Source organism: Podarcis erhardii (assembly GCF_964252035.2).
Source record: "Podarcis erhardii genome assembly, chromosome: 12".
NCBI classification, from domain to species: Eukaryota; Metazoa; Chordata; class Lepidosauria; order Squamata; family Lacertidae; genus Podarcis; species Podarcis erhardii.
The window spans coordinates 27,766,899-27,792,691 of record NC_138513.1 but is presented as its reverse complement, the minus strand read 5'-3'; the positions used below and the strand labels follow the sequence as shown (position 1 = coordinate 27,792,691).

Sequence of the window (25,793 nt, the reverse complement as noted above, 5' to 3'; positions counted from 1 at the left end):
TCTTATGTAGGGGTTATATTACTACCACCCACTATGATGAAGCTAGGGCATCTGTTGCAGCCCCCCACCCACCACAGGGTGGGTGGGTGAAGTTTGGGTTATCCATACTTGAAATAAATGAACAAAGCAAGTATTAAGAACTTATTTGAAGGCTGCAGGTATATACATTAAAAAATTGCATGCGAGAAAAATTATAGTGTTCGGGGGAAAGTATGCTTTAACTCTATTTTAAAGGGCACACATTTGAACATGTACATTCCTCTAAGTAAGTAAAAGAGAAGCTTTCTCACTACCAGCTAGTGATGACTGTGATGCCAATGCCCCTCTCTTTACAGATGTGCTGTAATAAGATTACTATAGTACATTTATACTTAAAAACAGAACACTTGCTACAATAAACTTCCAGAGAGTAACCAGACAAATTATTTTACTGCTTTTCAGTATGTACTGCAGGATAACAAACAATACGTTTAATCTAGACAGGAAATTACCAACATGAACCACAACTCAGTAAAGTCAAAGTACTAAACTGGCTGAAATCCAAGTAATTTGGGCTAAATGGGTTGTATGGAGCTCTGGCTATGTGTCAGTTATTGTATATATATTTTTGAGTTGCATGCTCCAAATCTAGGTTTTCTGATGTTCTCCACACACTAAAAGCTTGTGTGCCCCCAAGGCAGCCATATTAAGAAATATTTTTATATTCTTCATTTAGTGTTCTGCTCAATTGGAGGCTCAAATTTATATCAGAAATATTTTACTGCTATGCATCACAACTAAGGAAAAGCAAATATGTCAGTTTCAGATTCCAGTCTCAAGTTCAGTTCTCCATGTTTCCACATCAGTCTGTGATCTTTTACAAACTCCCCATGAAAATCCACCAGCATTTTAGTGTGAACTGCTCCTGATATTTTTCCTAATGTATAGTTTTGCAAAGCAATTTTTCCTAATCTAATGCAAACATTTTGTATGCTGTTTTCACTAATATATGCATTTTAATGCACATCTTACCCCAATATATGCATTTCTGTACACATTACTTGCATTGTAAAATTCATGGAAGTGCAAATTTTGAAGCATGGCTGTGTTCCAGTTGGCATACTGTTACTCAAAGTTTCATCTTTAAAGGTGAACTGAATCTAATTTCTCCCTCATCTCTGATAACATCTGACTTAAGCATCTGTGACGTTGTCTAAAACTGCCCCTATCTGCTACTGTGAAGTATTAGACACCAGTATTCTTAGATTTCTCATTTAAGGCCCTGTTACATATAACAAAAATCACCAAACTGACTGAGAATATGGCTTGAGTGTATCCCCAACCAGCTTGACATGTACTGATTTTGTCATAGTTTAAACTTTGCACCCAACTTTCGGCCCAACTCACAGTCAGGAAAACACCACTAGCTACCAGCAATAGTGCAGCATGCAAGTTAAATGAGGAGCTGGCCAGCCATCTGAGCACTTTGCCACATGCTGGAAACTTGTTCATTGTGGTTGTGTGAGCTGCTCTTTAGTTCCATATGCACAGATTTATATACCATCAGACCATGCTAACACAAAGTATTATTTCTGAATTTTTGAATGACCTTCTTGGACATGACAGCTATACCTAGATCAAGGAAATGGTAGAAAGAGGGAGCATGTGTGTGCATGCAGGTCAGCTGATGATTATGAGTCATCCCCCCCCCCCCGCGAGTCCCTTTTGGCTATAACCACCTTAAGTCCCTATTATATGTAACCCCTCCCAATCTACTTTCCCACTTCCAGTCCCTTCTTCCTTTGCCGTTCTTCTCATGTTTGAGCATTAGGTCAGTGGCATAGCTTTTTCCAATATTGCTCTGGTGAAAACAATGGCGCATACCCAGAGACTAGAGGAATTTGATCATTTTCATCAGGGAAGGTGAAAACTCGCAACCAGGCTGGCGTAAATCCCACAAGACATATATCTTTTAGGATTGTTCACAAGCTCCTCCCACTAAGAGGCTCTTGCCCCGCCTTCCACTTTTATAGGCACACCATTCAAAAGGCATGTCAGCACCAGCGAATTATGCAGAAGTGTCTCTGCAGGGGATGTGCATCGTTTCACTATTCCATTTGATAATCATATTTAAGCTATTACTAAATTGGTCTAGCAGTCTTCCCCATTCTATTTCTCATTGTCCTCTCTCCCTTTAAAGGGATAGCATGGGGAGAACTGGACCTACCTGTATGGTTCCCAGAGGTTAATGTGCTGACATAAGTTTTGTGTATGCGCGCATTTCAAATTTTATTGAATGTTAATGTGTATTTCAATTTTTGTAAGCCACTTTGAAAGATTTTGTCATGAGCAAAAAGATGGGATACACTTCTCAAAATAAGTGAAATCAGGAAAATAGAGTTCTGTTGCAGTCTCCAACCAGTGTTCCCGGGTGCCACTTCTATTGTTATTGCCTACTGGTCCGAAAGAGCTGATCAAGGCAGCTTGAGATAGAGAGCAGGGTTGGTGGTCAGCAGACAATATCCTTAGGAAGCTGATGAGGGTCTACTGTTGTTGCTGCCCTTCCCCTAGGCCAGCACTCAAAGAGCTCAGGGCAGCTACCCTAGTAATTGCCCACAGGGTAACATTACAAAACTGGGAAATTTCAGTGGTGACCACCATTGGAGGGTTACCAACCTCCTCCCGCTCTTATCTATCAGCAAGGTTGCTTACCCATTCCTATGCTAGTTGGAAACATGTAGGAGACGAAGGGGACAGGCTAACATGCACATCCCACTGGGTGCCCCCCACGAGGAGGGGCACCAGAGGACTCCATGCAGAGGGCCCTCCCAAAGCTGGTGAAATGATTCCCAGGCCAATGAAGGGATTCTGGTCTTACCTCAGCTTGGGAATTCATTGGCAACACTGAGGTGTCGTTCTCTGTATTCCCAGCAGGGGCATTACTTGGTGAACTGGGACCTGAAACTGGTGAACTGCTACTGACTGATGATTCTGGGGGTGGAAAGAAGAAATAAAAATAAGTACACATAGTATTTCGGAAATATCAGCTACAGCAAACTGTGTGTTACTACTACTACTACTACTACTACTACTACTACTTCCTGCTCTTCCTCTCAAAGGAATATAACATAAGGGTGACATATAATATAAGACAACTAAGTTCTATTTTTATTCACTCTCAGAATCAATTCCATGATTCTTCCAATAGACAAAGGGGACAATTTATAACTCGGGCAATTCTACCCCCTCTCACTGCTGCCTCAGAGATAGCAAGTTACTCAGCAGCAGGAAAATACTGAAAGGGAGTTACTAATGAGTAAAGGAAAAGGAAGTACCTTTGGCTGCATTCTCTGCTGCCTCTGTGAGAGATCAGCATGACAGAGATACTGGACACTCAAAGGTCATAATAACATGTCATCAATTCATGAGGCCTACTGCCATTCCTAGGCTGTTTGGATAAACCCCTGGAGGACTTCAGTTGTGAACCAGCCTTTATATGAGTAACTAATAAAAAACAATACCTCACTGACAGTGCATCTCTGTCAGTGAACTCTGGGGGAAAGCATGAAGCTTAAAACATCTTAACGTGGCGTTTTCATGGTTATATCTTATTTTGTTTTGATGCAGTACATTTCTGCATGCTTTCTAAAGAATAAAGGGCAGTTTTCACTAATATATCACACAACTGTTTAAAGATGTGAGCTCCTTATTGCAGCTGAGGAAAACAACAGTTGCTGAACTTGGATCCATGGGGTCAGTCAGTAAAAAATATCACCCTTACTATCAATATTAATGCAAACTTTATACTGAAAAGCAAGTAAAAAGACCAGCTCATTTTCTACTCATTTATTGTTGCCCATTTTATCTCTCTCTCTTTCATACTTATTCCTGACACTTTAGGGGTAGTGCAGCCCCCCCCCCTAAAAAACCTACAACATTTGTACCTTCAGTTGTAGTTAAATTTACACATTTTAAAATCATATTACAGTGAACCCCGGCATTTCATACAAAGGAAGGGATTCTTTTTTAAAAAACTGATTTGAAAATTTTCTCATCTATACAAAGGATTAAATCCTTTCATTTAAAATAGTTCATTTCCCCTCATCAAACTCAACACCCCTGACTGTGTATCTTATGGGATGTAGTGTTGATTTTTCCAGAGGAATAAAGAACAAAGATGACCACTGTTTATTTTGTCCATCTGTCTGAGATGTCACACTACATGTTAACACTACAACCTTTAGAAAAGAACCTTTAGAAAAGGACACAGAGCTCAAAAAACAATAACAACTAGAAACTGGTGATAACTACTGAAGATTGTTGGTAATTTTCCTAATAAAAGGATGCTTCCTTCTACCACCTAGTTTTGTGCAAACTCTGATTTTGCAAAAAGAAAAAAGAAAAAAAAAAGATTTTCATTAACATCAGAAGAATTGAATACATAGAGTTCTCCTCAGCATCAACTTTAAGATATGTATCATTTGGACTGACTTTTGTAAATTATCTGCATCATCTGATTTAATTTACACAACACAGGGCAAAGAGTAAAGGTAGCCATGGTAGCCTGGAAGAAAAATCCCAAAGTCCTTATTAGGACAATATCTTTGTGGGGTCCACCAAAATGTAAATAGTACGCAAGCTTTTGCGTTCCCCAGAACCCTTGACCAGGCTAGATGTTTAAACTTACCAGATGCACACATGGCTGGTTTGACAAACACCCAAAACCTTTTTTCTTTTTTTTCTTTTTTCTTTTTTGCCAGGAGTGGCCAGTGTGGTGGTGTGAAACTGCTCTTCCAACAACAGTGTCATTGTGGCTTCCTGGGACAGTGAGGGAACAGAAAAGGGCAGTGGCGAGATGTGTGTGGCCTCAATGGTAGCAGAGCTGTATTGGTTCCACCAGTGGCTGCCCAGCTGTGCCATCATCACCATCCTGCCTCACCCCTGCACCATCCCAGGAAGTAGATCCATGGCCCATCACACCAGCCGCTCCCTCTACAAGTTTCAACATATAGCCTGATGAAGAGTTCTTGTGAACTCAAAAGCTTGCACACTACTCTATGACAATTTGGTTGTCTCAGTAAAGATATTACTCTACTATGGACTTAATAAACATGCTCATTTATAAAGATGATATTTCTCCCCAAATGCAAACAGGATCTCTCCGGTCCAGTCTTTCATTACCTGTCACCTCAAACAATCTTTTCTTGAAGGAGCAGACAACGGTTCCATCCTTTCTCCTGAGTAAAGGGCTGCTTCTCCTTTCCGTCACCTTTTGTTTTAATCTGGAGCGAACTTTTAAGTTGGGCTCGGAGGCTGGGAATGGAGACAACAAAATACATCTTTATGATACAGAAAGCTAGAGGTCAGGAAGTGGGAATAAATAGTATTTCTCCCTCTTAAATCATAAGCAAGTTGGCAAGTCAACGGCACAGTAGGATATCAGTTATAAATAGTATTTATTCATAAGCATGTTTTAGTCTCCAACTTTTTTTTAAACTGTATTCACCTTCAGAACATCCTGTAAGGCAGAGCAACATTATTTAATGGATGGAGTCTTGGGCTTGACTAGAGGCCAGGTACTAAATTCATGTCAGAAGTCACATATGAACAAAAAAAGGGGGGGCGGGAGTCAAACTTCGAGATGCAAAATAATGATTTATTTTAAAAATGCCTGATGCATTTCAAGTAATAGCCCTTCATCAGACACAGTGCTATATGCCAGCTAACAACATGAGAGATTCCTGTAATCTCAAAACAGCTTCTCATCTTAAAAAATGCTAACAATATGTTTGTTATTTTAAATCCTAGGTAGCCCTGCACTTGTCCATTCATACTGCTCCTGGTGTTTCCGTAAGCACCGTTTCAGGGTTGTAAGGCAGGGACGGGCTGCCTGTGCCCCTCCAGCTGTTGTTGAACTCCCATCAGCTCTAGCCAATATGCCCCATGGTTGGGGAAGATGGAAGTTGGAGTCCAGCAACATCTGGAGGGCCACAGGTTCTCCATCCCTGCCCTAATGGGTAAATAGGGGGTCTACGATAATTTCTCTTGATGTGTTTTTCTTTGGGCTAAAGCATTTGCAAGATGGAGATCTGGCTCTGATTTCTGGTCCCAGGTAACTGGAGTTTACAGTGGTACCTCAGGTTAAGTGCTTAATTCGTTCCAGAGGTCCGTTCTTAACCTGAAACTGTTCTTAACCTGAAGCACCACTTTAGCTAATGAGGCCTCCCGCTGCTGCCAGGCTGCCAGAGCACAATTTCTGTTCTCATCCTGAAGCAAAGTTCTTAACCCGAGGTACTATTTCTGGGTTAGTGGAGTCTGTAACCTGAAGCCTCTGTAACCTGAAGCCTCTGTAACCTGAGCTACCACTGTAATCCTCCCCCGACATAACCATTTCCCTGACACATGGCATATCCCTGCCCACCACCACCCCCTGCTATTAACTGTGTAGGTGGGGGAGAAGAGGAAAAGGCAACTGGTGGTGGCTACTGGCAGTGATGGCTATGCTGTGCCTCCACAGTCCGGGGCAGTGTGCTTCTGAATACCAATTGCTGGAGACAGCAGAAGGGGAGAGGGCTCTCATGCTTGAATCCTGCTCACAGGCTTCCCAGAGGCATCTGGTTGGCCACTGTGAAAAGGGGATCCAGGACTCAGTGGCTATTGGCCTGATCCAGTAAGCTCTTAAATACAATAGGAGTACTTTTCTTCCACCCTCCCATGGTTAATGCTAACTTCAGGGAGGATTTCAATTGAAGAAACAGCAAGGGAGATGTTACCCAGGACAAGATCCCAATGCCAACTCTCTTCCCCACAGCTCCTTGTAAGGACAGAAAACAATATTGGCAGTCTGATCAGATGTCTCCCACGTAACACCTAGTTCATCACCTTTCAACAGAAATGACCTGTTAAAAGTGCTTCATTTCACCAGTGACTTTAAAGCAGTTCTGTTTTTAATGTTTTCAAAACAAATACCTGCTCCCTAAGAAAACCTGCCCTATCAGCATGCAAAAGAACTGCATTATCACCAAGTTGTTTCTCTCTCTCCTTCTCTCTTTCAACCTATAATCCCACCTGACAATAATTACAATTTGCAGTGAAGTCATCTCTGGCTTCGACTCAATTTACTTGTAGGGTTATATTCTATTTATAGGTCTCCATGTTCCTCCAACTGCTGAAGTTTTCCATATTGGTGCCTGAATGATGGGATGTACTCTTCAGGGCCCGAAGAAAAAGCTCCTCACCATTTCACTAGGGAGAAGTCCCACTTGCCTCTGAATGTGTTTTCATGCCCAGCTGCTTTGATTGCCTTTCTATTTTTAACCACCTCCCCATCGCACTCTGCATTTCAATCAATAGCATAAACACAAGACCGCCTTTCTGTAGAGCACTGAATTTATGCTCCGGTGGAAAAGATAAACTACTTCCATTAAAGATGAAGCATCGTTATTTAAATGAAAACTATTTGACAACAGGGGTAGAAATCAGATTCCTACCTCACCCCTTGCTGGAAGAAAGCAAAGAAATTAAAAACTTTACCAAATGAGAGAAAACACCTAGAATAAGAGTAAGCAACATGGTACCCACCACCCACAGACTGTAATCCTCACCATTAGCCATGTTGGCTGGGGATAATGAAAGTCCAGAACATCTGGAGGACTGCATGTTGCCTACCTGTCCTGAATATGTTCTCGATATACCTAGGACAACTGGACTAGAATGTAGCATGACTGTTTCAAACAGTACCTTGGTTTTTGTTTATTTATTGAATGCATATCTTGCAGGGAGGCAAACAACAAATGATTTTATCTATCTATATATCATCTATCTATCTATCTATCTATCTAACCTTTAAAACAATTTCAATACAATTGAAATTTCAGTACAATCTCAATTTAAAATGCTTGTTAAAAAGAGGAAAGTAGATGCTGAAAAGACAACAGAAATTGCTCATGTCTAATATGCAATGGAAGGTGCCACAATGCTAAACACCAATTCCTATGCTGTGTGGAATGGACCTCCCAATAAGATGGCATCTGCAGGTGGCCCTCAACTACACAGTGATGGACTGGGTATAGAAGGGGTGAGATAAACTTTCAGGTATCCTGCTTCCAATCTGTATTGGGCTTCATACATCAAAACCAATGATTTGGGGAGGAGGGCATCTGCAACATGGAGAAATTGACAGTAAATTGACAGTAAAGGGACCCCTGACCGTCAGGTCCAGTAATGGACGACTCTGGGGTTGTGGCACTCATCTCGCTTTACTGGCTGAGGGACCCGGCGTACAGCTTCTGGGCCAGAGCAGCGCACGGAAACGCCGTTTATCTTCCCACCGGAGCGGTACCTATTTATCTACTTGCACTTTGACATGCTTTTGAACTGCTAGGTTGGCAGGAGCAGGGATTGAGCAACGGGAGCTCACCCTGTCGCAGGGATTTGAACCCCTGACCTTGTGATCGGCAAGCCCTAGGCTCTGTGGTTTAGACCACAGCACCACCCGTGTCCCTTTAGAAATTGACAGTAGAGGCCCACAAATATCTTTGTCACCAACTCTGTCTTCTCCATTGTCTGGTATGTGTAAAAGGCTGGGGAACTGAAGCAGGGATTTCTCTTATTTGTGTTGGGAAATGCTTTATAAAGATTGGATTCTGACAGATAACAGGCTATCATTCTCTTAAGATCCCAGCAACAAAACAGATCTTTGTATCAAATTGCAGATCATTACTTAAAGAACCTCATCAGGAAGCATGGGAAGGTATACTATTAAATTGGTATACAAAAAAGAATCCTGCAAACTGTAGTTTATTAAGGGTGTGGAGAATTTTAGCTCTATGAGGGAGAAACTACAACTCCCTGGATTCTTTGAGGGTACAGATTGTGCTCTGAATATATCTAGACATAGTGAGCAAGTCCTTTATCTCCAGGCCATACGCTCATATATAAGAAACTAAAGTTTTGGAAAACAACCTTTTGTCATTACTTAAGATAGTATAATTGAAACATTTCGCCTGTAGGGTGCACTTAAAAAACAGGACCATAAATGTCCAAATTACTAAATTTGGCCATGGCGCTTTTTATTGTGACATGCCCCAATTTCTCAGTGATACCATAATTTGTGACAATATATTTAAGAAAGGTGATATGAGTACAGAACTTTGTGGTACATCCAGAGAGGGAGGGGGAGGAACCACAACTGGTGTACAAAATAAAAATAAAAGTTGCCTGTTGTTGTTTGTTTTGTTTGGAAAGCGCAACACTGTTATCTGCATAATGAGACCCATTATGACATAATGAGGCTAGGCTCAAATGCCCACTCAGCCATGAAGCTTCTCTGGCGACCTTGGGTCAGGGCAGCACAATCTACCTCACAAGGTTAACAGGCTAAATTGAGGGAGGTATGTTGTCTTTGGCTCCTTGTAGATAAAGGTGGGGCATAAGTCTGTTAAATATAAGAAAGGCTAGGGGGGGAGGAAAAATGCTACCTCTTCATAGTACCTGAGGATTTGCCTCACTAAGAAAGTTGATTGAAATAAGCTCACGTTCAGATTTGGTCCTTTCTATCTGGAGTTATAACAACAGCAAAACTTAATTAGCTTCATACACAATGTAAAACCTTCCATCTGGTAGAGTAATTTAGCAGAATTAATTGTATACCACCATAAGTCAATGAGACACTGAGGAAAACCATTGAAATGCTATTTCCTTTCCTTTGGAAGGGAATTATGTACAATTTCGGCATGATTTGCATTGCTAACAGTGAAACCCAACTGGGAGGAATCACTCTCATTTATATTACTTTCCCATGAGAAAATCAAGAGAGAACTATAAAGCTAGTGCTGTTATTCATAAATAGCTCTGAAATACTTAGAGCTTTCGGCTTTAACCAAGACATGCTACTTGGCAGCAGGAACCTCTAATCACAGGCCTGATCACATATCCAATGTTAAGTGTGCTTCTTTGTAACTTCAAATGTATCTTTGTTCAATAACCTAAATAATCTGTTTTAGAGGTCTTGACTACTACAGCCACAACTATGAAGTCCTAGGGCTTCCTGCACTCTCAGGGTGATGGGAGTTCTTATTGGAGAATACTCCTTCATGGGCCAGTTTGTATAATAAGATTCTCCTGGTTCTCATGTAGCTTTATGGAGATTTGGAGTTGCACAGTTCACTAGTCCTGCATCTACCTTTCTTTTTGCAGATCTGTCATAGTGGTTCATCAGAACCTCAAATTATGCAGTTTCCTGAAAGGAGGAGGAAGTTGATCCTTTCCCCACCTGACCCAGTGAAGAGTAATTATCAAGCTGCATGCTGGCCTCACATTGGAGGAATCACTATTGTTCACTAATGCTAGTAGTATCATGAGGAAGTAACTGGAGAACCTACAACAGCCTCTCCCAACCTGGTTCTTTCCACAGGTTTTGAACTACAACCCCCATCAGCCTGAGCCGTCATGGCCAATGGTCAGGAATTATGGGAATTGTAGTTGAAAACCTTTGGAGGGCATAAGGCTGTGGAAGGCTGCCTTGCAACATGTGAGAATATGTGCTACCAATGGGTGCAGTTTGATCAGCAGAACGGGGATGGGGAAAAAAATGCAGAACAAGCATGTATTCCACATGCCAAAAATATGTAAAGTTGTTTGAGTTTCCAAAAAAAGGGAGACTAATTATTAGACACTGTCTGGGAAGAAGAAATCTAAGGCAAATGTATAAATCTGATTCTCAACTCTGCAATATTTCACCAGGCACTTGAGAAGAGAGTTCAATATTTTCAGAAAATGCCTTCTAATTATGACCGCCACTATTCCAACCATATAAAAATCAATCTCAAGTTACACTTTGTTTCTAAACAATCAGTACTTTCGGCATTTTATACAATGGGAATTTGTCATTTTATACAATGGCAATGCTACCTATGATGTAAGCGAGCTTTGTACTGTACAGACTGAGAGCCAGTTCTGATATAACACTTAGTACATTTTATCTGTGGGAGATGTTAGCAATACAATTTCATCCTTTCTGGATTCCAGTGCCCATTTTGAACTCCAACCACATACACCAAGTGTGGGGAAGCTTTAGCCCTCCAGATTTCGCTGAACTACAACTCCCATCACCCCTGGCCATTGGTCATGTTTACTGGACATGAACCTGTAGCTGACCCCTACACCTGGTCCCCAAGTATCCTTCTTAGTCTCAAAAGCATATTCAGATGGGTACCCTTGATTCACTTGATACACTCAGCCCAACCAGAAGCACTCCTGTCTGTGCTCTAGAGGAGTTCTGAAACAGGCCTAGTCAGCATAATTAGTTGCAGCAGCAGCAGCGGCAGCTGGTGTGCTAGGATGGAGCTATGGAGCTGTCCTCCTGGCACTGGCTTTGCTTGCCTGGACATGACTGGGGCAGATCAAGGGGTTGGTTAGGTAAGGACTGTGCACACACATCAGCAGAGCCAACTCAGTCCTCCCAACAGTGTATCTAGCTGTCCTCCCCACTCCATCTCCATCTCAGCAAGTGGTAGCTATGTTGGGGCTGGAAAAGCTCTGCCCCACTACACAATCCACTAACTATTTGTCTCCCAACCTAACTCCCCTCTTCTCATCAACAGAGCAATACTTTTTACTGTGATTGCATACGCAGGCCAGACTGAGTCAAAATATTGCTAACCTACCCATCCCATCTCCTCTCTTACAGTTTGTGTGATATTATATATATATATATATATATATATATATGCAGGTTTTGGTGTCCTCGGGTGTCTTCCCGTGTAAAAGTTGGGGTGTCTAGGCGACGTTTCGACGAGGTCTCACTCGTCATCTTCAGGCTGGTGCATTCGGCTTCTTGTTACTGTAACAGAGCAGGATCTCAGTGTTTGAGTTCCTATAAATACTGTAGAGGGGGTGTGGTGTATAGCCTCCAATGTTCTGGGCAGAGAGGAAGTTCCCAGGCTAGTGTGCCTTTTCTTCTTTTGTTCCTTAATTACTTGAGAGATATCTTGAGTGATTTCTTGAGTGATATCCTGAGTACCACTTAGGTGGGTCATTAGGTGTGGATTAGTTGTTAAAGTCTTTGTGTCTTGACCTCTTGAACTTTGTGAAGAGTTTTCCTGAGAAGATGGCTGTACTGTACTTAGTTGTGCTCTGGCTTGGCTTCGTGTATAGGGGCGAGCTGTGGTTTTGTGGCTTGTGTCAGCCAGATCTGTGTAGGGATTGCAGGGGGGTGCAGCATCCGGAGGTGCCACCATGGATTGGCTACTGGATGGTGTCTGTAATTCATCTGTGGAGAGGGTCTGGGTTTGGGTCTGGTGTGGTTGATTGGTGTTGGCGTTCTGTGTGCCTCTGGATCTGGTGTCAGTTTTTGTGGGGAGGGCTAATTTCCAGATGTCTGGCAAGCGGGATGTGTCGTCACGCTTGTTCATGTTGTGAGGGTGTTTCTCTATCTCGATGGCTTCCATGATTATTCTCTTGTGGTGATGTTCCGTGTTAAAGAGCAATTTGGAATCTGCAAAATTAATTTCGTGTCCTGTTTCTTTCATGTGTTGGAAAAGAGAGGAAGTTTTTTCTTCTTTTTTGACGGCATTCTTGTGTTCTGCGATACGTGCATTTATTCGTCTGTTTGTTTGTCCAATGTACGTGGCTGGGCAGACTTTGCAGGGTATTTCATAGATCCCTTGGTTTTCCAACTGGATTTTATCCTTGGGGTTTCTGAGGATATTGGCTATTTTTTGGTTGGTGCAAAAGGCTGTTTTGATATTGTGTTTATGGAGGATTTTGCTAATTTTATCTGTAGTGCCCTTGATATAAGGAAGGATAAAATCCAGTTGGAAAACCAAGGGATCTATGAAATACCCTGCAAAGTCTGCCCAGCCACGTACATTGGACAAACAAACAGACGAATAAATGCACGTATCGCAGAACACAAGAATGCCGTCAAAAAAGAAGAAAAAACTTCCTCTCTTTTCCAACACATGAAAGAAACAGGACACGAAATTAATTTTGCAGATTCCAAATTGCTCTTTAACACGGAACATCACCACAAGAGAATAATCATGGAAGCCATCGAGATAGAGAAACACCCTCACAACATGAACAAGCGTGACGACACATCCCGCTTGCCAGACATCTGGAAATTAGCCCTCCCCACAAAAACTGACACCAGATCCAGAGGCACACAGAACGCCAACACCAATCAACCACACCAGACCCAAACCCAGACCCTCTCCACAGATGAATTACAGACACCATCCAGTAGCCAATCCATGGTGGCACCTCCGGATGCTGCACCCCCCTGCAATCCCTACACAGATCTGGCTGACACAAGCCACAAAACCACAGCTCGCCCCTATACACGAAGCCAAGCCAGAGCACAACTAAGTACAGTACAGCCATCTTCTCAGGAAAACTCTTCACAAAGTTCAAGAGGTCAAGACACAAAGACTTTAACAACTAATCCACACCTAATGACCCACCTAAGTGGTACTCAGGATATCACTCAAGAAATCACTCAAGATATCTCTCAAGTAATTAAGGAACAAAAGAAGAAAAGGCACACTAGCCTGGGAACTTCCTCTCTGCCCAGAACATTGGAGGCTATACACCACACCCCCTCTACAGTATTTATAGGAACTCAAACACTGAGATCCTGCTCTGTTACAGTAACAAGAAGCCGAATGCACCAGCCTGAAGATGACGAGTGAGACCTCGTCGAAACGTCGCCTAGACACCCCAACTTTTACACGGGAAGACACCCGAGGACACCAAAACCTGCATTCCTGTACCCGTGAAAATCTACGAAAGCATATATATATATATATATATATATATATATATATATATATATATATATATATATATATTCAGCTATAGAAAGCAACTGGATGGAGTCCTTAACCAGACTTCCTAAATAATCAGCTTTTTTCAATCCAAATATACAGCTGTGAACTCAGAACCACACAGTTTGACAGTTGTGTGTTAATGTTTAATTTAACAGTTGTGATAGGTAAGAATCCCTGGCCCCCCCTCCCGCCCCAAGCCTACAGACAAAACAAAAGCTAATGCCTATGAAGCAGCAGCCTCAAAATTAGATTAAAACATCACACGGTCAGCATCAACAAACCTGCTGGCTAAGAATGAGTATCTCTGACCATTCATAGCCCAAGAACAGGGAAAGGAGGGAGAGGAAAGACTACTTCTTGTGACAAAGGTCAAACATTTGCGGGCAAAGAACCTGTCTATACATATGAGTGGTTCATGGGACAGCTTTTTCTGGTATGGTCCCAGGAGGATGTCGTAGGCTCCAGAATGTCCCTTTTGCCTAAGGGATGGCCCCATAGCCATCCTGATCAGTTTAGGGTCATTTCACTCGTGTCATCCTGGTTCCTGTTGCTTTTTCCTCTAAAACTGTTAGGCAATCATTGGGAGCTTTGTGAATATGTAGCTGAGGGCAGAAATTAGGACCACTTCAATTAGGGGCCCCGCGTTGCTTACTTAAACAGGATACATACAATACACGAACCAATTCTTAAGAGATGCAGTAAAACAAAATGGGAATTTTCCCAACACATAGCTCACTGTACTGATGTTCTGCCTATGCTTTCTTTTTTTAGTTTGAAAACCGGTCACATAAACAGAAGAACAGAAGTGACAAAAAATGAGATCAGCTCATTATTCATCTGTGTATGTCATATGTTGTGTTTCAAAAAGAGCCTCGTAGTTGTGCATTTTCTCTGTAGCTGACGTATGGCGTGCCCAAATATTTGGAATAATGTATAGAAAACATCTGGCTTTAATTATATTGTAGGCCTCTTATGCAGACAATGAGAATTGAATTAAGGAATATTTATAAACCCCCACAGAGATGTAAAAGTATTAACAGCTGCACCAGAACAATACTGTTAAAATGTTTGAAAATGTTTGGCCTTACCAATCAACAATTTTACACCTCATAAATATCAATAATGCTTTTTTAAAAAGAGAAATACATTTTTTTTAAACGGTGGAGGGGGCAATTTAAATGTTCAAACTGAGACTGGAGAAAAGATAATTGAAATGGCATTCTTTGGGCTGAACCCCTTCATTTTTATATATGTAATCAGCATTTTAGTGTCAATTTCTCCTAATAAACACATTCTTTTATGTATATTGAATAATAAACACATTTTACAAACAATATTCTCAAAAAAAATGCATTTTTGTATATTTTCCCAAATATACGTGTTTTGTGCACCTCTCCCCTCCCCACAAATATGCGTTTTTGTATAAACTGTTTGTTTGAAGAACTGCATTGCAAAATTCATAGAAGTGTGAATTTTGAAATATTTCTGCATTTGGGGCAGGGTAGTGACAAAATCAGGGCTGCACAGGCACACTAGTGGAATTGGCTCTGCCCTTGTGTATACACAACCCCGACCCCCTTGCTCCACCCCAACCATATCCAAGAAGCTGCAGCAACAGGAGAGTGGTTCTACTCCACCACACCAGCTACCAAAATACTGGATTTGTAGGTTACGTCCAGTGCAGAACTGCTACTTTTGCCCCATTTTTCTTCATTGCTAGACCAAAAAGAAAAAGGAAAAAAAGATGACAGATCAGAAAGTCTTGCTCAGGGGTAGGCAACCTAAGGCCCAGGGGCAGGATGCGGGCCAATCGTCTTCTCAATCTGACCCACGGGTGGTCTGGGAATCAGCGTGTTTTTACATGAGTAGAATGTGTGCTTTTATTTAAAATGCATCTCTGGGTTATTTGTGGGGCATAGGAATTCGTTCATTTTTTTCTTCAAAATATAGTCCAGCCCACCACATGGTCTGAGGGACAGTGGACCGGCCCATGGCTGAAAAAGGTTGCTGACCCCTGGTCTTGCTAATCTCTTCTATGCATTTGAAACACAAGCAACAACTGCCTTTGAGCATTTAGTGTGAGTAATTCATACCATGCACGCACAATATTGAAGCACATGGTTGCAATACTTAAATTTATGAACAGAAGAACATTTATGGGGCAATGGAGCTCACCTTGGGTTGCACCTGGACATTACAAGCTTTTTTGAGCTACTCATTCAAAGTTTATCAGCCCTCCTAATGCAAATATGCAACAGAATACAAACATGAAATTAGTGGTATGCAATATTTTCATTAGAAGGTGGTTTAAATTTTAGCTTTGTCAGTGAATATATCCCAGCTAACTTTGACATTGGATGTTCCTTTACGTTCACATTGTATCCAAAGGTCAAATTAAGCTTCATATTGGTTAAAAAATGTTTGACGCAGAACCAAGCTGGAATTTAAGGTAAGTTTATTATACTCACCGGTTTTTCGAAGCGGGAAATCATCCTTGGCCTCTTGTGCTCCTGGTAACGTGTATTTGTAGGAAGGGGACGTTCCACTAAGGGGAGGAGAACTTTGATCCAAAGAAGTATGGTGGGCTGCCCTACAGAAGACACAGATGGTCAATGCAATGTCTGATGTTATGTGAATTAACAATTTATACATGCAAGTTACAGAAAATGTTAAAGCTATAGAGGCAGCTTGATTCTTCCAAGTGTGCAAAAAGCCTATGGGGCACACATAGTTATGGGGCACACGTAGCTAAGGGGCACACACAGTAAGTTATGGACTGCTCAGACTTCACAATCATTTTTCTCTGAGTAATTCATAAAATGCACACAAGTGTCATGGCAGTGCAGATAAAATTTGCCATTGGACTAGTCATTTCAGTATCATTAATAGGGACTGACTCATGTATGCTGCATGCATATATCAAGATTTTCACCTGGCACCTTCATTACGTATATTTGGGCACCGGGCAAAAACATGTCTCTCTCAAAAACATCAGCAAAAATAAGACCTTCGGCTGATTAACATTAAATGTGTTTGTCGGAGTGGCTTAGTGGTTTGTTTTGCTCTTCTTGTTGTTCTTATTATATATTTCATATTCTCATTTTATGTTGTGAACTGCCCTGTGATCTTCAAATGAAGGGTTGTATACAAATTTATTTATTTATTTAAAAATAAAGTATTGTTTTCCTTTAGTCTAGGGACTAAACAAATTCTTACGAAGAAAAAGAAAGTCCGGGTCCCCTATTTGGTGTGAAATATCTGCTTATGAGAAACCACTTTTTGACAACTGAGCATCAAAAAATAATAATAATACTTGCTGACATTCTCTATGTACCAAACCTAATGCCCTACTTAGTAAAAATGTTGGTTCCCTCGGCTTGAAGTGAGATGAGTTGCCTTTGACTAGACTTAACCATCCAGGGTTTTTGCCTTTACCTACTTAGTATTCCACCAATCTAACTCAAATTTTTCTTTAAGTGAAAAAGGCAGTGAAGACATTTTAGAGTCAAGGAGCAGCCTAATTTATTCTGGTCTTCAGTCAAAGATTAATCAAGAAACTCATTTATAGTTGAAATGAGAACCATTTCCCCCCAAATTCTATTCCATTTATGCTATTGAGGTGTAGAATAAAACACCCGTTTTCATTTTTCTCAAGAATCTGCGCAAGAATATCAATCTGAATGCCTTGCTTGGCATTTTAAACAACAACAAAAAATCATCTGACTATTGTAATGAACCATTCAGAAAAATGGCATAAGCTAAAAGCAAATTCAAAGCCTCAAGATTGCTCAAGGATATCTGAGCAAAAATAGTGAATCTCAGGCCTGTTGATGGGAACAAGTGGTAAATTGTGTAATTTGATCCTGAATGTGGTCATTTTGGTTAAACACAGCTGTTTACATTGGTTACAAAACTAAAGAGTGTTGGCATATGTGAAATTCAATAGGGAAATATGTCTCCCTATTGCTTTTATCAAGCCCTATTCTATACTAATGATACTTCCACAAATTAAATACTTCTAATAAGCTAAAAGGGGAGGGGGCCCTTTAGGCTGTCACTATTTTGTGGGAAGTACAGTATTCAATCACAAACCAGAAATTTAGTTTTGTCCAATCCAAGTGGACTAGAGCACTCTGTTGCCCTACTGCAACAAATCCACTTAAACAGACTTTTTGTGGTTGGGAATGTGATGGGAATATACTCTGAAAAGTGTAGAAGGAATGAACAATTGATGGGGAAGAGAGGTAACACCTTGCAAGCAAATCAGGATGAATGCTAAGTATACAAGGCGTCTGGTGGATCTACCTGTTAGGTTTTTATAAGTCAATATCCAGCAGAGGTACATTAGCCCTTAGGATGCAAAGATGATGATATGCAGCATCTTTCTCAGTTTGCTATCATTTTGAAATCTGGAACTTTTAAAACTTGCTTTTCCACTTTATCAGATGGGGAGGGTTTAAGATAGCAGAAGGCTAAACATACGTGTACCAGAGCTTGGGGTGCCGGCTAACGGAATGGTTCTTCCCATTGGCTGGAGAGTCTTTCGTTGCAGATTTGCTCAATAGAAACTCTTGTAGTTTCTGCTTCACTTCTGTACTGGCCACTGCTCCTAAAAGAAATAGGTTTGTTTCCCATGTTTCTAATTGTATAGAGTGTCCAGAATTCATTAAAAAAACAAAAAAAGATGCACATACACAAGCAACAGTTTTGCTAGAAAAAAATGTAAATATGAGTGTTAGACAATAGTTTTATCAAATAATGCCTTTCCCCTATTTCCTTTCTTTAGAGAAGATGTCAAATACTGCAGTCATTAGAGAAAAATGAGAGCCTGGGTACTTAAAAAAATATTATGGATAGTTTTTGAAAGCACAGTATAAACTAGGGGAACACACTCTGAAATGTGTGTCATTGTGATCATTGAAGTAATACAGGTCTCTGAGAACCTTGTTTCAAAACTTTAAACATGCCATTATTCTACTGCTAAATTTATATAATTTCCCTTATAAGCTAAAAGCATATTTAAAGGATGTCACAACATTCTCTATTTTGCTAAATATTAGTACACACTTTATTATCAATGAGAAATTCCAGAGGGATAATGAATACATTTGGTGTTTATAAATTGTTACCCCATGTAAATAATATTTTTGAAGCACTGAAACAGCTTAGTTTTCACTCCCATTCCATTTGTGAGGGGAATTATATGTATCTGCCTCCCCCTAGTGAGTATCACATTCCAGTAATGCCGTTTCTTTTTTTTTAATTTATTTGCCTAGAAGGCACAGTAATAGAAGACTGTCAATTAAAATCACCGTGCCCTATCTATCTATTTACATTTCCATACAAATATTAGCAATGCAATTAATAGGGATGATTTTGGATTTTAATGGAACACACAATGCGGGCAGTTCCAGCCTGTTGCTATTTTTGGGTGGGATTCAATCAAATTGTGGCAAATTTAGGTTGCACATTTATAATTGTTTGAGAGGTCCTGCACAACAAACCCACGAGAAATTGGACTTTTAGAATTAAGAAATACAATGGGGAAATGCACTGGGAAGTATGGAATAACACTTGCTTTGGCATAACATCCTCTAGCCTCCCCACAAACAAATCGGAACGAATGCTCATTAAATAGCCAGCATTGTCTAAGCTCCCTGCAAACAAATCAGGATAAACACTCAATAAACAAATCACTTGGAAGTGCCCTGGACCTGAATGGAATTATATTGACAGACCATATTTTTATATATGTAGTCATTTACTGGAGGGGCAGAGGTGGTGGACGAGGCAGTAGTGAGCAAGCCAATAGAAGTTAGATAGCATTTTTCAACCGGACCTTGGCTGAACAGATCTTACTTTCGCGGCTTCTTTCTTTGCTTCTGATTGGAGGAAGCTGCTCCCTGTGGTGCCTTTCCAGTTCCTGTTCTTGCCTTTGTTGCTCCAGTTTCTGCTCTTTCTCAATGAGTTCTTGCTGTTGCTTGATGGCTAAGAGTTCCTGTTGTAACTTGCAAAGAAGACATAGTCATAAGAAAGTATAGTCTTAAGGCTGGAGGTGGTCATGCCCAGCCACCACCCCGCTTGCAGTCCGTGGTCCTACAGCAAACAAAATCATCTGTGCATTAGTCCCTTTGAAAGCTACAGGAATTACTTTCTCTGGGACTAACTTGTCCCACTGATTTCAAGTGAATTCATAGTTGGATTGTATCTGTGCTGACTCAGAAGCACTCAGCCAATTTCACCAGGACTTACTCCCAAGTAAATCAAGAATATACTTGATGGCAGTATATATCATTGTTAAGCGAGCACTCATAAATGTGGTGGTGGTTCCTGATGGCCAGGGTGGAAGGTGGTGGTGGTGAGCAGATTATTTATTCTAGCTGTACCAACTCTCAGGCTGGTGCAGTAGAGGGTCTTCACTGGGCCCCTTGCTAGGAAATGGTCTGACGTTGGATCCAGTGGATCTGCCATCAGTCCTGCTCTGCTGCACACCCACCATATCCCATTTCAGGGCCATATGACAGCTACCATTAATGGGAGATACTGCCAGCAGTAGTGTGTGCCCCACCATGCCTTCGGTGGGCTCAGCAGGAGCTCCCACAGCTGCAGAACCCACCAAACTGCAGTGGAGTCATCTCTGCTTAATCTTAACATCTGCCAGCAGCACAGATTATGGGACATGATTGCTGCACCCCTTTAGCTGGATCAGGGCCAAAAGAAAAGTAATTTCCTTCTTTGCCTTCAGATTTCTTTTGCTCTTCCAGTCCAGTGTTCTGATTTTTCTCTTTTCCAGAAAAGTGCCATAAAATGTGACACAGCTCTATAATTATTGTTATCTTAATGTTTTAATCTCCATATAACCAGATTTTTTCTTTTGTAAGCACATGTTTTGCGCTATTTTTGCCCATTTGCCATCATGACCAAAGGCTCTGGTTGCTCTTCTCACACACCAAGCAAAGAGCAATTATTTCATGCCCAACTAATCACAGCTCTGAAGCACCATGAGCTATAAGCATGAGAGGCAAAAGCCCATCTTGGACTTTCTTGCATTGCTTAAGCAAAAGCCCTTATTTAATTTTTCATTCTCTTCAGCAGAGCTAACTTAAAAAGGTCACATTAACTGTTTCCATTTTAACAGGCACAGAGTCAGTCCAAAGCTAACAAGCATTTTACAAAAAGACTCACCAAAGCTAACACAATTAGAGGCTAAACACAACTAGATGCCTTTGGTGACTCTTCTGAAGATCTCACCTTTTCTCTTTTTTGGAGTTGTACCTTTTACAAATCTGGCCGAATTTCTGCATACAGATAGTACTGTGCAAAATATGGCCATGTGTCTTAAAGAAGGTCTTCTGTGCATACCTGTCTGAATCAATCTGTGACCCCATACATAAGCAAAGAGAAGGAAACAAGGCACTTCTAAAGCAGATTGAGACAGCTCTCAATGTGTTCACTAATTGGCTGGAAAGTTTTCAGAACATTCCAATTAGGAATACTATGCATTTCTGCAAAATACATGAATTTCAGGTGGCTCCCTCTGTTGTGCACCCCTGCAAACATTTTTATAAACACATTTGGAGGAATATCCACATGCTAACAAATGTGTGCATTCACCGCATGCGCCGCTCATATAGCTGAAGCTTCATTCTGCTGTATGGCATCCCAAGAGACAATGCCCTGAAGTCTTTGAACACTTAGCTTGCTATGGTGCAATCTGGGAAGAGAAGAAACATGTTGCTACCTTTATGTGTTCCTGGATCTGAGCTTGGTGCTGTCGCGTCAGGTTCTCGTGCTGCTTTTGAAATTCTGCTATGAGGAGCTGTTTCTGAATTTGCTGCTGCTGCTGGATCAGGAGCAGTTCCTGCTGTAGCTGCTTTTCACGTATCATTGGGTCCACCATGGGAACCATCATCCTGAGATCTGTCCGCAGGTCTAATGGCGTGATAGGTTCTAATCCCACAGGAACTTCTGACTTCACATCCACTGATATACAAGGGGGGTGGGGGACAGAAAGGGTAGGGGGGAGGGAGGGGAAAGATCAGATAGGAGTTTTATAAAATCATGATATTTGCCATTCACCAGCTATTGTCAGTCATACAGCCTGTTGAATGTCACCTTTTGGCAGCAATAGAAACAGGACGTCAGCATTTATTTCCATGGCTTGGAGAGGGCAAGGGATGACTCACTGAGGATTTGTGAGCATCCTTTGTGAGCACTAACAAGGCATGCTCACAAATCACCAATGGTTTTCAGAAGAATATAAGTTGCAATTTAACATAGGAAGCTACTTATACCAAGCTGACCTTTAGTCCACCTGGCTCAATATTGTCCTTTCTGACAGTGATTCTGCAGAGTTTCAAGCAGGGGTCTTTCTCTGCCATGCCTGGTGATGAGAGGGATAGCATGAACCTTCTGCATGCACTGGACTACTGAGCCACAGATCCTTCCTGTGATGGTTGCTGCAAGGCGAACAGACAAGTGCTCAGCCACCCCAAGCGGTGACACATGCAGAGATGCAACAGGAATGATCTCCTACTCCATTTCTGAATGTGTGATGATGGAATGATTAATGATAACAATTGAAGAGATAGGGAAGATTACCAGTCCCAGCCAGAGACTGACTGGAAGAAGGTAAGGCCAGAAAAGTAAATCATACAGAATAAATTTATTATAATAATAATAATAATAATAATAATAATAATAATAATAATAATAATTTTATTATTTGTCCCAGCCCATCTGATTGGGTTGCCCCAGCCTGCCTGGGTGGCTCCAGGGGACATCCTTCTCGGTGGGTAGGGACCTCTGTAGGCTCCTGGGTGCCTTTCATTACTTCACAGCTCAGTGCTTTGCTCATGCTTTGCACACAAAACATCCCAGCTTCAAGCCCTGGGAGGGCTGAAACTGCTCCTATCAGTGTTGACAAGACTCATCAATGGCCTGAGTCTAGATAAGGCAGCTTGCTATGTTGATAAGAGGTGTTCTCTCTGTTTGGGATTGCTGCTGTAATACTCCTTGGCACCCCTGGAGGCGATAATGAGAAGAGAAATGAGGAAACATTTACAAGGCATAAACCCATGCTTGTCAAGATTAATTCATTTCTGGATTTCAGAATTTGGTGCTGTATTTCCAGTGGCAGAGAAGGGATTTCTTGTCAGAATGAGAATTTTAGCATGGCTTCCAAGACTAAATGAAGTTGAAACTACATTCCTGCAGATTTTCCTACAGTCCAGAGTATGCCCACAAAATTGAAAGAAGAAGACAACAGGAAATTTAAGGCTCTTTGTCAGTATCACCTTTTGTTTCTAGAAGGCAATGGGAACCATGGCTTTGGGAAGCGGGGTATTTGGTGATGGGGTATGTGTGGATGCTCCCATCTTTAGGTGTGGTTGACAGCAGGGTCCTCTCATAGGGTTATGGTGTGGGAACTGGGAGCTCTGACAACCATTATAAAACCAGTGGGAAAGCCAATATGTGGGGTATTTTGAGGTAGCCCTTAAGAGTCCCCTAAAATGCCATTTAATCTAACAGCACCAGAGTCACAGAACATAACAAATGTCCATTGTTTTACAGACTGCAGTTCTGGAATCCCCCAAAGTTTTTGACACTTTCTCCTGGCAGCTGGAAAACATATGAATTCATATCACATATCTACTCTTTAGAATTTTATGCATTGTTTTCACAAAGATGAACTCTTCTCTTGTGAGCAGAATAAGGCCCATGGTGCACAGTAGATCCAGTAGAGGGCAGGAGCAGCCAACTATACCAGACAGTGTTTTAGAAAACAAAACTATGAGTTAGTCTCTTTGCCCAGATCCGTATATCAGAAGTATGTGCATGTGGGCATTGGAAGAATATCCTATCCCTTAAAATCAACATCCCCTTTCTTTGTTTCACTCACTTTTCTTCCACTGCCACAGTTCAATACAAGGAAAACGGAGCACTATATAAACATAATATTAGTGCTCTGGCTCTTCAAAAAGAAACGTGCAGCATAAATGCAAGGCTCTTTTTTAAAATAAAAATGCTTGCATACATATTTTTAGCCCCTTAAACCACTTGGGAATGTTCTAGCCTAAGGGAAGAACATATGGATGATAGAAGATGCTGAGTCTCTCTTACATTTTTCTATCAACAAACAATTATCAAACATACTTATCGGTTTTCTCTCTTTTTCAACTTTCAGAAACAGCTATCGTGAAGCTCAAGGCATAGCTTATGTACCAAGCATTTTTAAACCTGCCAGAAGGATATTGCCCAACTCCTGGCTTTTGTTCTGAGGCAAAATTGCAAAGAAGGAGAAAAGAAATCACCCTTAAGTTACAAAAACTACCCTTGATTATAAATAATTGTCCCAGACCAAGAGAAAAGCGGACAGCGAGATCCCGGCCCTTTCATCCAATTTATTCTGCAGCAACCCACATTCCATTTGTCTAGACTAAATATAGCAGCGTTTATACAAGAAATCAATAGTGCTTGGAGAGCGAGCGGAGCAAAGGCATGAATATTTCATCAAACTCACAGAGAAATGGCAATCAGCAAACTGACAGCTCAGTGGAGGCTGACTCCTCAGGCCCTCCAGATAAGCCTTTGTTATTTGGCAGTGGCTCATCCCCTTGAAGCCACTGCCTTATCACAGGCGCTTGTCTATTTTTAGCATTAATTGCATTGTAGGTGACAAAGGCTTATCATGTTTAAAGTGGAGAGATGGATTTTCTTCTATCCATTGTGCCACATAATAAGCCTCACTGGGGACAATAAAAGATGCCAGAGCCGAGCAAAAAGCCTGCTCCCCAGGACTGCCTGCAGTCTGTGCAGGTTGAAACGTTCCCAATATTGACAACAGGAAAAAATATTCAAGCCCAAAATAGAACACAGACGCACACCTGTGAGCATAGGGAACAAATCCTGCCACAAAGGCAGGCCACATATTTTCATGGAGCTACAATGGATCTCTTTAAAAACAAAACAAAACTGTCACATGACGACTGCAAGGTGCATTTATTTGTCCTTGTTCCTTCTTTTTCTGTGACCAATGTTTTAGAGGCTTGTTTCTAACACCACAAGTCCCAAACAGCCAACTCCCTTGGTGTCTACATACTTAGGAACATAGGAAACTGCCTTATATGGAGTCAGATGATTGGGCCATCTAGCTCAGTATTGTCTCCAGTGATTGGAAGCTGCTCTCCAGGGTTTCGGACAGGGATATCTCCCGGCTCTACAAGGAGATGGTGGGAATTGAACATGCAAGGAAGATGCTCTACCACTGACCTATGGTGATAAGCAAGTGCCCGTATTTGGGGCAGAAAACCCATTACAGGATGGATAAAGAAAACACCAGAAAGGTGAGCTGGCTATACACAGAAATATATATATATATTTTTAAATAATTTTTATTCATTTTTCAAACACATAATAAAAACAAACAAAACACAAGACAAAAACATACAAAACATTTAAACATGTATAATTTCATAATCTTATTTTCATACACCTTCTTTCCTCCGACTTCCCCATACCTCCCTTTCGCTGCATCCTTATTTTGAAATTCTTTAGCAACCCTTTAGTCAGTTTGTCTATTAGTTCCCTTTCATTACGTTTCCATAAGCTTGTTAGTTACAGCTGTAATTCTCTACTTCTTACCCCTTGACATCTTAACATTCCTCAATTTTACAACAATTTTTAAGATATATTTTGAATTTCTTCCAGTCCTCTTCCACTGTCTCTTTCCCCTGGTCGCGGATTCTGCCGGTCATCTCTGCCAGTCCCATAAAGTCCATGACCTTTGTCTGCCATTCTTCCAGAGTAGGTAGTTCTTACATCTTCCAATACTTTGCCAGAAGAATTCTTGCTGCTGTGGTAGCGTACATAAAAAAGGTCCTATCCTTCTTTGGCACCAATTGGCCAACCATGCCCAGGAGAAAAGCCTCAGGTTTCTTAGGAAAGGTCCACTTAAGGACTTTCTTAATTTCATTATAGATCATT

The 25,793-nt window shown here is 41.2% G+C and overlaps 1 protein-coding gene across 8 annotated transcripts in view; it reads right to left on the bottom strand.

Moving 5' to 3' along the window:
- HDAC9 (histone deacetylase 9) overlaps positions 1–25,793 on the bottom strand; it is a 425,839-nt gene that overhangs the window by 198,673 nt on the left and 201,373 nt on the right. For 7 of the 8 annotated variants that reach the window (XM_081881910.1, XM_081881911.1, XM_081881909.1 and 4 more), the window contains 6 exons: positions 21,550–21,791; positions 19,668–19,815; positions 18,291–18,417; positions 16,277–16,398; positions 5,161–5,292; positions 2,858–2,970 (listed from right to left, as the gene is read on the bottom strand). In XM_081881910.1, the coding sequence (XP_081738036.1) occupies positions 2,858–2,970; positions 5,161–5,292; positions 16,277–16,398; positions 18,291–18,417; positions 19,668–19,815; positions 21,550–21,791 (884 nt within the window). The remainder of the gene's footprint in view (positions 1–2,857; positions 2,971–5,160; positions 5,293–16,276; positions 16,399–18,290; positions 18,418–19,667; positions 19,816–21,549; positions 21,792–25,793) is intronic. The other variant, XM_081881915.1, reaches the window with a different exon arrangement.